Genomic DNA, 12,104 nt, shown 5'->3' with positions numbered 1-12,104 from the left:
TGCCAGAAAAATGAGTTGGGCAATCTTGAGTCACTTTAAGTCTTGAGTCCCAGGTGTCCCAAGGCCCACCTGTGAGGGTGGCTGGAGAAGGGATTCTCTACCTCGGAAGGGGGATTATTTGACAGGATTAGCAAACGGACTTGGAGCTCTGCTATTACTTCCAAGTCAGGACTAGTCATGCCTGTAAACAGCAGTGTCAGAAAAGTCTTGGAGGCCACTTTGGGCCTGAGAGAAAAGATTTGAGAAAAAGCTCTGTTAGTGAAGTCTGCCAGGGAAAGGGTAAAAGAAACGGTGGTGCAAGTGCTAGGAATTTGTGCCAAATGACACACAAAAATTCTCTCCAACTGTGAGACTCTGATTCTGGCTCCATGTACAAGAACCTGTACCTGATGGACAAGACAGGCAAGCTGAGCCCCTGACCACCTGCTGACACAGGGCCCACCCCAAGCCAGGATGCCAGCCGCATTCCTGATGGTAAAGATCACTGTTTCCCAGTGCTCTCAGCTCTCAATGAGATCTGCCTCCAATCCAGTGCAGCCAGATGTCTGTCTTCAAAAAGCCCTCTGTGAGGTGCAGACAGGGGAACTGGAAATGTTCCCCAGTAGTTTTAGAAGTGAGAACAGGGGACTGAATCAGGATGCCAGCCTTCTATTTCTAGTCTTGCCACTGACTCACCATGTAACCTTGGACCAAAGCAGAGTTGCCGGGGCCAACGCTCTTTCCTCGGAAGGAAAAGAGGACAGGCGAGATCACTGATTATTTCTGTGCTTCCTGTTTCCAACATGTGTCCAAAGTGGGGACACTGCCTAGTAGGGACACTGCGTAGTCATTCCAGATAAAAGACCATTCTTTGATCATTCTCTATCTTTTGTCATTCTCTCTTTGACAATCAGAGAGATTTAAAAATTTCTATTATAATATTCTGAGAGTCACCTTTGGTGAACTTTCTACCTGTGTGTAATATTGATTTTATTTAAAAACTTTTTTGTTGTGGTAAAATATACATAAAATTTACCATGTTAATCATTTGTGTTATTTTTGGCCACACCATACAGCATGCAGGATCTTAGTTCCCTAACCAGGGATCTTAGTTCCCATACCCTCTGCATTGGGAGCATGGACTCTTAACCACTGGACTGACAGGAAGTCCCCATTTTAATCATTTTTAATCCTACAGTTTGGTGGCATCAAGTAGAGTCACGTGGTTGTACATCATCATGGATCCATCTCCAGAACGTTCCCAACTCTATTTTTAAAAGTCATTCTAGAAAACATTTTATGCTCCCCTGCAAAATGTGCACCACATTTTTCAAACTTAATAGCATAGTTACAATACTTCTACCAGCAGAGCCTCTCAGGGGCTACAGGAAGCACACAGTAAAAGCTCCATTTACCAGAACAGATAACCTGGTTGATTCAACTGTCAGGCTCATTGTGGCTTAAACAGAACCCTCTTGAGTCTAACTTGTCGTGAAATACCTTTATAAACTGCATTTATCCTGACAGGTCAATTCTAATGAATGAAGACAAATTATCAGTGATTCAGCCAAACCAAGGCTTTGGTTGGGGGAGTTGTCCTCAATTTAAACAGAGATTTTCAGAATTCTATTCAAAGGTACAGGAAATAACTAACATAAGGATTAGACTGGTTTAGGAGATCAATTTGAACTTTTTGTTTTGTGTCTCAAAAGCAGGGTGCCATTTTTTTTGCATTGAATTAATTGGATGTTCAAAAGTTTTCATGAGATTTGGCATTCAGCATCACCTGATGAGGTCTCTGTCCCTGCATGAAGCTCATCAGGCTGCAAACTTAATATACTCTGGATATTAACTCTAAAGAACAATTTAACTCAATATCTACTTGCCCTCATATTTAATAAACTTCCAGTTAGCACATACTCACTATGTGCTTGACACTCCATTAAGCACTATTTAGAAAGACACAATGACAAAGAGGCCCCCAGGGCTTCTTGACATGTTCTTTCAACGTGTTAAACACCTTCCAGAAAGTACCCAGTGACCACCTTACTCTTCCTTGAGAATTTCAACCTTGAAATCTTAATTTCTTAATTTGGATCTGCCCACCTGAGGCCAAGTGTTCACTTCTGAGAGTACGCCCGGCTCCATTTACCAGGCATCTTACACCCACCTCTTCCAGAAGCCTTTGTTTGAGCTCTCGTTCCGTCTCCAGCTTCTGTTGTAAACTTCGGGCATTCATTTCAAGCATGGCGTGCTTCTTCTCCAGATCATTGAGCTGGACATTTGGAAAAATTGGCCGTGACACCATATTTAGGAACGTTATATGCTAACGACTTTTGCCAATATCCACAAACCTTCACAGCCAAAGAAAAATCAAGTTCTAAGGGTCAGAACATAAACACTGGTTTTTAAAAGTGAAGTGAAGTTGCTCAGTCATGTCCGACTCTTTGCGAACCCATGGACTGTAGCCTACCAGGCTCCTCTGTCCATGGAATTTTCCAGGCAAGAACACTGGAGTGGGTTGCCATTTCCTTCATCCAGGGGATCTTCCAAACCCAGGAATCGAACCTAGGTCTCCTGCATTGTAGGCAGACGGTTTTACCATCTGAGCCACCAGGGAAGTCTAAAAAGTCGTGTTTGTAATTGTTTTACGCTGTATGTGTTAGTTGTGTCTGATTCTTTGCGACCCCAGGGACTGCAGCCCACCAGGCTCCTCTAGCTCCATGGAATTCTCCAGTCAAGAATACTGGAGTGGGTAGCCATTCCCTTCTCTAGGGGATCTTCCTGACCCAGGGATTGAACCCAGGTCTCCTGCATCACAGGCAGACTCTTTACCGTCTGAGCCACCAGGGAAGCCCAGGTTTTTAAAAGCATACCACAAATGTCCATGTCAAAGATAAGCCTTATGTAGGTTATTCTGTTAGGAGAAGATATTATTTCTAAGGGATGGGTCATACGTGTAGCTAGCTGTGACAAGTTCTAGGAAGATGACTTCTCCAAAATTTATTTATCTGACATGCTTTGGCTGAATTAAATCATCATATTCCAAATGCTTGCTTACTTGCGTGGGATAATATCAGAACTCGGATGAAAGGGCAGACAAGCTCTCTCAATGATCTTGTATCAAGTCACAAAGGCAGAGGGTGGCCCTTAAGTAGACATGTACACAAATAGTGACTACTCTGTCGAGTGATGATTTTGACAAGAGGTATGGAGGAGAGAGATTCATCCTGAATGGCCTGTCACTGGGAGAAGATGGGGTCAGAAAGTCTGGAGTCTTAAAGGATGGGTAGGACTTTGCTGTAGAATACTTTAGGACAGTCAGGTAGAAAACAATGTCCTTCAAGCTAAACACCAAAAAGCTCATTTATCTCTAAATAATGCATTTACTTTTTTCATGGTTAAATAACATATTTATTTTCCTCATGGTTAAAAAAATTAGTGAGCCAGTACCAAGGAACTCAGGAATATTCCTGAGTAGCAAGCTCTAGCTTGAATCTGGTCATTACTATGAAATTCCAATAAGAAAATAACCATGGATCCCCAAAAAGATTTACATTCATCACAATGTTATTTATGACAGCAAAAAAAAAACAAAAAAAACAAAAACAAAAACTGGAAGAAGTTCAAATTTCTAACACAAGCAGAATGATTAAAATAGGTGTCTCTGTGTAATTGTTGTTTCTAGAACTACATGTTCAAAAAATACTCACTAATTCAGGAAAAGCCCCTATTTATGTGACTTTTTAAAATAACGATGTAATCCTGTTTATATAAGCATCTAAATTTATCAATATAAATAAATGAATATAAATTCACCAACATAACAGTGGGGACAGATTACCAGTTACTTTTTCTTTACTTTTCTGTGGTTTCTATATCTTCCACAATGACCCCAAATAATCACTTCTATAATCAGAAAATTAGTTACCCAAAATTCAGAGGTCAGATTATGTGTGTGTGTATGTGGGCGCACACGCACACAAAACAGTGTGTATGTGTATATATGAAACAGTCTGTGTGTATATGTGAAATTTCTCTGACCTTCACTCTTACCTGTAACACAGAAGCACCTATTCTAAATCTCTTTTAAGACTATTAAAATTTTTCAAACAGCAGTATGTCACTTTGTAAATATAGAGTGCTTCATGGACAAGATGTGTGTATTTCCAAAGTGGAATATGAAGAGATCACTGTCCTCAGATCCTGCTGCGTCCTTGGACTTAGAACCCAGAGACGCTGAGGCTTCCTGCCATTGCAGCAATGGAATGAGCAGGAGTTCTAGCCACCCCACACTTCCCAAGGATGCTCAACGTTAGATCCATAAAGGCTTTCAGAAATCAAATGCCAGAAAAGAAGAGCGCTGTGCACCCAGGTCAAAATCTGGACCTCAGGGGCCCTGATGGGCAGATATCAGGAAGTCACTGACCAACTCTGATACCCCAAGTACCCACTACCCCCACTACTGCCAACCAAGGGTGTCCCTTGGGGAAGCACAACAGTGAAACTTGGTTTATGAAACACGTCGACCATGGATTGAGCGCATGTGAATACCTGCTAAAAGAAGGAAGTATACATGCGTATCTAGAAGGCAGGAGGGACAGGGGCTGACCTTGTCGGAGAGGCTCTCGGCCTTCAGCTTCTGCTCCTTGAGAGCCTGCTGCAAGGCCAGGATCTCGGCCTTGTGCTCCTTTACTGCCAGCTCGACCACCTGGCGCGACTCAGTGATCCTCTGGTCAGCCCTCGCCCTGTGGGGAGACACAGGCATGTTCAGAAACCCCGTCATTGCCACCCTGCAGGAAGGAAGCCGGCCCAGCTTACACATGGATAAGCAACCAAACAGGCTGCAGGCCGGAGAGAGCCCAGCCTGATCCCTTGTTCCGAATTACGTGGAGTGAGGATGTGACCCACTTTAGGCCCTGGGTAAAAATACTCTTAGCAGGTAAGGTTCCTGTGAATATAAATGCACTTGGAAGGGCTGAAGGGACGAGGCATTTTTCCAAATGCAACTGGGCTGAAAATGGCAAGACTGTTACATCCTCCTGCAGAAGCAGGAAGGAATGAGGTCCCCTGAAGGAGCACAGTGCAGAGGACCATGTGGAGCCCCATTCGAGCAAACACTGCCTCTCCTTAAAGCAAGAGCTGAAGTGTTCTGGAAACTGAACCTTGAATCTGCTGGGTGTGCCTGTAAATAAGGTGACAGAAGAAAAAACTGAAGCACACTTGGAACATCACTTCCCCTCCCCAACTCAGGTGTTCTGTTTTGCTGCTTCCACACCTGGACTTATACAGGCTCCTTCACTGGCAGCTCTCCTTCTCGACCCAACAAACCCAAGTCTTACTCAGACTCCACGGGTAAACTAGAAGGCCACGTCCTCCACAAAGCCCTTCCCAGTCTTCCTCTCAGAAGTAACCTCTTCTTGTTCTGGACCCAAAGCATAAATGTACTACTGGCCTGGCACAACCCACTCTCTATTTTAGGTGATAAATAGTTCAACGCATAGTTTATCTCCTGCACTAGACTCTTAGCCTCTAGAAGACAAGAATTAAGAATTATATTTTAGGGACTTCCTTGGTGGTCCAGTGGCTAAGACATCTCACGCCCAATGCAGGGGGCCAAGTTCAATCCCTGATCAGGGAACTAGATCCCACATGCCAAAACTAACAACAGGCACAGCCAAATATATAAATATTTTTTTAAAAATAAGAATTATATTTTACTCATCTCAGATCCCACATAACACCAAAATAGAGGAAGGAAAAAAAAATGGGGGGTGGGGAAGAGAGCCAAGATCTTTCACAATTGCTCCTGAAAGAAATATATGAAAGATCTCCCTATGTGTGTGCTAAGTCCTGTTCGGCTCTTTGAGACCTTATGGAATGTAGCCCCACCAGGCTCCTCTGTCCATGGGATTCTCCAGGCAAGAATATTGGAGTAAGCTGCCATGCCCTCCTCCATGGGATCTTCCCCAGCCAGGAATGGAACCCAAGTCTCTTACGAGACCTGCACTGACAAGTGGGTTCTTTACCACTAGCGCCACCAGAGAACACTTTCACGCTTGGTTGTGCACTCTTGATGCTATGGTCAGACTCTGCCCCCGAAACTGTCTACAAAGGACTCTAGAAACAGCTGGGCTAGGAGCTGGACTTGCGAGTGGGAGGGAGGGGTGTGTGTGAGAACAGCCAGAACATAGGGTGAGGACGCAGGAGCTCAAGAGTTCAGGGGGAAATAGTAACAGGAAGTCTTAAACCAGCAGCCCTCTCACATTAGCAAATACACTGAAAGGGAAGATGTCCAACAGGAGAATATTTCTACCAGTTTCTCTTGAAACTTATGGGTTCCCTTTGCTTCCAGTCTTTCTTAGTGTAGTTAATTTAGCACAAATTATACCTCCAAGACAGCCGTGAGTCTACTATGGTCCACCAAATGTGGGAAATACTGAAATGAGTCTGACAGAGTCCAGATAAATGATAAATACTTCCACGAATAGTTACCTTGCTCAGGGAATTCAGAGTATTACGGGACACTAAGTTTCAGAGAAAGGTGATATTAGTGAGGTTATGCAGGATGTATAGGATTCTGTTGGGAAGACATGAAGCACAAGGTGGATACTAGCCCATAGGGTACCTCTCTGCAAATTAGGAAAGGCATGTGTTCTTCAAGACTGTGCACGTCTACCTGTTGGTAAACTGTCATAATATACTGGTTTTGTTAGAATGAACACTTTCCCACCATGAGCTGGTAAAATGTCATGGTAGAGCTTCAAGTCTATTCCCAGCAGCATGCAGCACATAACCTGCACACCTGTGACCCTGGCAGGAGGGAATCCTACACTGGGAGAACTGGGGAAATAGAGGAAAGATACTACCTGAACTCAGGACTACTACTGCCTACCAGGAAAGGAAGAAAAAATAAAAAATTGTAAACTATTCTTGTGGAGCAGTTGTTCTCAACTAGGGGCAGCTGCCCTCTGCCCCCGCCCCCAGGGGACACCGGGCAATGTCTGGATATGTTCCTGGTGGTCACAACTTGAAGAGGGAGCAGCTACTGGGATGTAGGGGGGCAGATCCAGGGAAGCTGCTCAGCACCTTACCATGTAAGGACAGGCCCCCATCACGAAGGACTGTCCAGCCCCAACTGTCAATAGTGCCAAAGCTGGGGTAGAGGGTTGACCCACATCACACATGACCAGGATCAAAACAGTGACGGTCTTGTGACTTCCCTGGAGGTCCAGGGGCTAAGACTCTGTGCTCCCAATGCAGGGGGTCCAGGTTCAATGCCTGGTCAGGGAACTATTAATAGATCCCACATACCACAATCAAGACCTGGTGCAGCCAAATACATATTTAAAAAAAAAAAAAAAGGAGAGTGACAGTCTCGCTACACAGTCACAATGACACAAAATCCAAGGAAAGAGTTTCTACAAAGAAGCACTGAGACACTTTGCCCTGCTGACTCCTGGGGCCCTGCACTGGCTGACTGGTCATCATCTCCTGCTACTGGCACCGTCCGTATTTACCTCGAGGATGACTGACCGATTCTGGTTGCCCAGAGTCTCCCAGCTTTAACACTTAAGTCTTATGTCCCAGCACCTGCTCATCCCTGGTCAAGCGGGGGCACTCTTCAGGAGCTCTCAGGGTGATCCTGCCGCTGCCACCTGCCACTGGCTCTCTACCTACATGAAGTCCCACCTGCTCTGCTTCTCGGTGTCCAGCATCCTCTGCAACTCTCGAACCCGACACTCAAACTGGGACTTCTCGTCACCAAGGACGCTCCTCCAGGCCTCCCACTGCCGCTCCTTCTCCAGCAGCTCGTCGTTCAGGGCCTCCAGGTCCATGACCTGCTCCTCCAGCATTGTGCATGTGGTCTTCAGCGCCTCCATCGTCTGCAAATCAGCACCACTGAGTTGTGCCTCATAGCAAATGAGGATTTCCCGGGTGGTACTTTTGTCGGATCAGTTTCAGAAAAGCATGAGCTTCTAACTACAGTCTGAAAGACACTATCTTTTTCTCCTACAGACCAAGGGAGTTAGACAAGAACAGATGAAGGGCCATTTCTACTGAGATCTTATGGAAAGAACTCAGAGGAGGGCCAGGGAAAAGAGACCACGCTTAACAATAAAGTAGCTTGGGAATTACCTGGCAGTCCAGTGGTTAGGACTCCCAGCTCTCCCTGCCAAAAGCCCAGGTTCAATCCCTGGGTGAGGAACAAAGATTCCACAAGCCTCACAACTCGGCCAAAAGAAGTTTTTAAAAAATAAATAGAGTGGCTTACGAAAGCATTCTATTCTATTTTTAATGGTTTTAAACCAAAATTAAGAACAACTACACATGGAACTTCCCTGATGGTCCAGTGGTTAAGACTGCGATTCCACTGCAGGGGGTACAAGTTTGATCCCTGGTCAGGGAACTAAGATCTTGCAAACCATATGGGGTGGCCAAAAAAATGAAACAAACAGAAAAACCCAAACTACACACTTCTAAAAGCTGTTTTTAAAACTAGCAAACCAGCAAAGCGCTGACATGATTGGTTTTACTGACAGGCTCAGTCTGAGAACACTTGGGAGAGACGTAACTGGCACTTGCTCCAAAACCTAAAGGGGCTCCAGGCTTCCCAAGGTCTCCAACACTATTCATGGTCCTTACTTGCTTCTGGCTAGTGAGCTGCAGCTCCCTCTCAGTGATCTCTCGGCGGAGATGGTCCACTTCACTTCGCAGCTGCACAATCTCGTCGTTGGCACCAGAGGCCTCATCAAGTTGTTTAGACAAGTAGAAGTTTTGGTTGTTGAGCTCGGCGTTGTCCTCCGTCAGCTGGTTTAGCTGCTCCTCCAAGTCCGTGATCACCTAAAAGAGGAAAAAATCTGGTTACACATGGAGCAAGTTGGTTGGAAATGAGAAATTGCTTCTAAAGCCATATATACTTGAACCTCTGTGGTAATGACGACCAGCGTTTGCCCATCCAGCCCCCGAGAGCCAGCCTCCAGCTGCCATACCCGCCTCCTTAGCGCCCAAACCCACATACGCTGTGGGAGAACAAGAAATGTCTCGAATTCCTTCTGACTCAGGATTCATCAGGAAAACATGGCAAGAGCAAATCAATCAAAAGCGACTGCCATATGGAAGGGGCAGCTTTAAATGAGATCAAGTTCATAACAGAATGTGGAGGATGCAAACTGAGGAAAGAGGAATAGTAGAGAGACTAGTATCACCATCAGCTAATTAAGCTGAAAGGCCCAGGACATCATCGACAGAGCATTACCATGGGAGATGGTCTTAGAAAGCAAAATAAAGCTCTTATCAAGGAAGACTGAATGAGGGACACTTAGAGTTATTTCAATAATATCTCAGGTAATAAATTTAATTTCATGCAACAAAAGAAAAAAAGGAAAACTTAAGGGACGTTCAGAATAATCCTGAAAATATAATACCGTATGGATGGCATAACTTTAAATGGTTCTTCTTATACAGCTGGGTATCAGAAAATGGGAAAGCACGCATATGAAATTGTCATTTTACTGAAAGAGATTTAATCTGATTTTGCTAAATTATTTCCCTGCTCAGTGGTGGAATGACTTCAATTTCAGCACATTTAGCTTTCCTATTCTCTTTGCTGAAGTTTAGTACCAGCGCTTGCAAAGAGCTTTTACATATAATACTTTTGAAATTTAAGGGCAATTTTCTAATAATAGTTGGAATGAGGCACACAGGCAGTAAATTAAATTTTATATAACAGAAAGGAGTAAATTAAAGGAAATGCCTTTGGGCCCACGGTTAATTATTTCCCATTTTCAAACCTACAGCAGATTTAGTTTCTGAAACGTTGCCACTGTTTTTGTGACTAACTCCCTGTCTTAACCCCCTTTGATTATCAATTAAAAAAAAAAAATCTTCCCAGGCACATAGAATTAAAGAATGTCAATTAGATAGAATTGTTCAGTGCAGTTCAGAAAACACAGCTTTTCATTTTGTTCACTGAGCTGATGAGCTTTTAATGCAGTAAGTGGTCTAGTAATTTGTACTTTAATATCAAAAGCCTTGTTAATCCCTACTGTACTGGCTTGAGTAACGCTATCAGCTACAAGAAAGGGAATAAAGGTTATCCGGTCCAGTTCTTGGCTAAACCTCCTTCTTTATCAGGATGAGAAAAAAAGGGGGGAAAACTGCAAGTCTGTCACTCCAAGCAGGCATTTGTGCTTCACAAGAATGCTTGTACCACCCCTTGAGTAATATGGTTAAATCTCCCTAAAGCAGAAACAATGAATAAATGGTGCCTAATAGTTCAACAGGTCTCCTTCCTATACACAGTAAAGCCATTCCTTACGATGGTTTTTCTCCTAGACTCCAAATGTCTTCACTGTGCTTCCTTTTACCTCTGCCCCAGAGCAAAAACAGCAAGACTGATGAGGCAAACCCCCTAGAAGTCCCAGATAAGCCATCTTGAGCTTGGCTGTGTTGGTTTCTCCACCTATGATGCAGAGGTAAATACTATATAGACAACCTTCTCTGTTGCTCTGGTTTTAACATTTTGGATTTCTATTGTATGATATTCTCCCTTAACGTATCATGTGAAATACAAGAGACAAAAATGAGTGACCAAGGTGTTAGTGAGGCATCAATGGTGGCCCAGGGGGAGCAAATAGACTACAGAAAATCTACCCATATAAGAATACATATGCTGCCAAAATAATTTGCCATTCAAAGACATATTTAAGCCTTTAGGCACCTATTTGCTTTCTTTGACTCATTTTAAAAAAAGCCATTTATTATATGCCCATTTCTGCCACCTCTCCTCCCCAAATTAGATTATAAAGTGCTAAAGAAAAAGACACTCATAAAAAGTCAGGGAGGTCCCAAGATTATTACTCTCACTTCAAGTGAAATGGACCCACTGAGTAGGAAGGGGTCTTCTATTTCCTTGTCCTCATCACGTTTTCAAAGGGTCTCCTGTTTCTGATTTCTAGTTACAGTTTGTGATGGCTGGCTTTGTGTTTTGTCATTATCTGTACTGCCTATCTGACAAAAGGAGGATCATGTGTTTGCAGGAAGCATTCAAGAACTTGTCAGAGTGCGTTAACTGATCCAGACGTTGTATATATTCTTTCTGCCTCGGCCATAACACACTTAACTGCTGGAGTTGCCCACTTAGCTGCTGGTGGTATTAAGGGTTAGACGTACTCCCACACAGAGATATTGAGCTGATCTGAGACACAGGCAGTAAATTAATGATCTCTATGATTTGGGAAAAAAAAAAAAAAAAAAGGATAATAGGCAATCTGCAATTCTGAACCAGATTACATAGGCAAGAAGAATCCTTAGGTCCACATTGTGGGCATATTCTCTCTACACCAAGGGCAATTGATCTGTGCCCTGTACCAGGAGACTGTTAACCTTTCAACCCCAAGGATATAAGGCAGCAAAGAGAAACTACACAGCTGACTCCATCTCAGTGGCAAAAAAAGATGAGGGAGATAGCTCCATAATGTAGGGGCCAGCAGAACTTTCTGATATGCTGTTTGTACAGATAAGAGATCTGGGTAAAATTCGAACAGAAAACAGGAATACAAAAAATGTATCTACTCTCAGTACCCAAAAAGAAAATGTTTTAAGGTCTCTATTTGGGGTTATCTGTTGCTTTTCAAGCAAACCTCATGGTTCTGCGATATATAGGTTACCTTTCACACCTCTGCTGGGCGAGCAGCAGAGAGAATGTCACCTGGTAAACATCCAAGAACACACCAGAGGTGAAGACGCCAGCCAGACAATGAACATCAGGCTGAAAAGACACAGGCTGACATCCTATTTTAATGCCTCATTCCTTCTTGAGGGCGGCTATTTGCATATTATTTATTTTTAATCTTATAGCTGACAGATTGATTCATAATTAAAACCATGTCATATGTTTGCCCACCAACTCCTCTCCAGAACAGACTTAGGTAGGGTTTTAGGTGCCAGATTGAATCAAATTCTTTTTTTAAATCTCTTCAAAATATAGAAATGGCCTGATCCTGAAAAATCTTACTGCTCATGAGCTTTTTAAAAGCTGCTAACTGGGAGCTCCTATCAATCGAGCTATTATAGGAGTTTCCACTGATAATGAAGATGACATTTCCCAGCAGAGACAGTCT

General features: G+C 43.6%; 1 protein-coding gene across 3 annotated transcripts in view; it reads right to left on the bottom strand.

Annotated features, from left to right (window-relative positions):
• CIT (citron rho-interacting serine/threonine kinase) overlaps positions 1–12,104 on the bottom strand; it is a 173,811-nt gene that overhangs the window by 25,965 nt on the left and 135,742 nt on the right. For all 3 annotated transcript variants that reach the window (XM_055551014.1, XM_055551016.1, XM_055551015.1), the window contains 4 exons: positions 8,626–8,823; positions 7,672–7,865; positions 4,592–4,727; positions 2,150–2,254 (listed from right to left, as the gene is read on the bottom strand). In XM_055551014.1, coding sequence (XP_055406989.1) covers positions 2,150–2,254; positions 4,592–4,727; positions 7,672–7,865; positions 8,626–8,823 — 633 coding nt within the window. The remainder of the gene's footprint in view (positions 1–2,149; positions 2,255–4,591; positions 4,728–7,671; positions 7,866–8,625; positions 8,824–12,104) is intronic.

This window comes from Bubalus kerabau, chromosome 16 (genome assembly GCF_029407905.1).
Source record: "Bubalus kerabau isolate K-KA32 ecotype Philippines breed swamp buffalo chromosome 16, PCC_UOA_SB_1v2, whole genome shotgun sequence".
Classification (NCBI taxonomy): Eukaryota; Metazoa; Chordata; class Mammalia; order Artiodactyla; family Bovidae; genus Bubalus; species Bubalus kerabau.
This window is presented reverse-complemented; position numbering and strand designations above follow the sequence as displayed.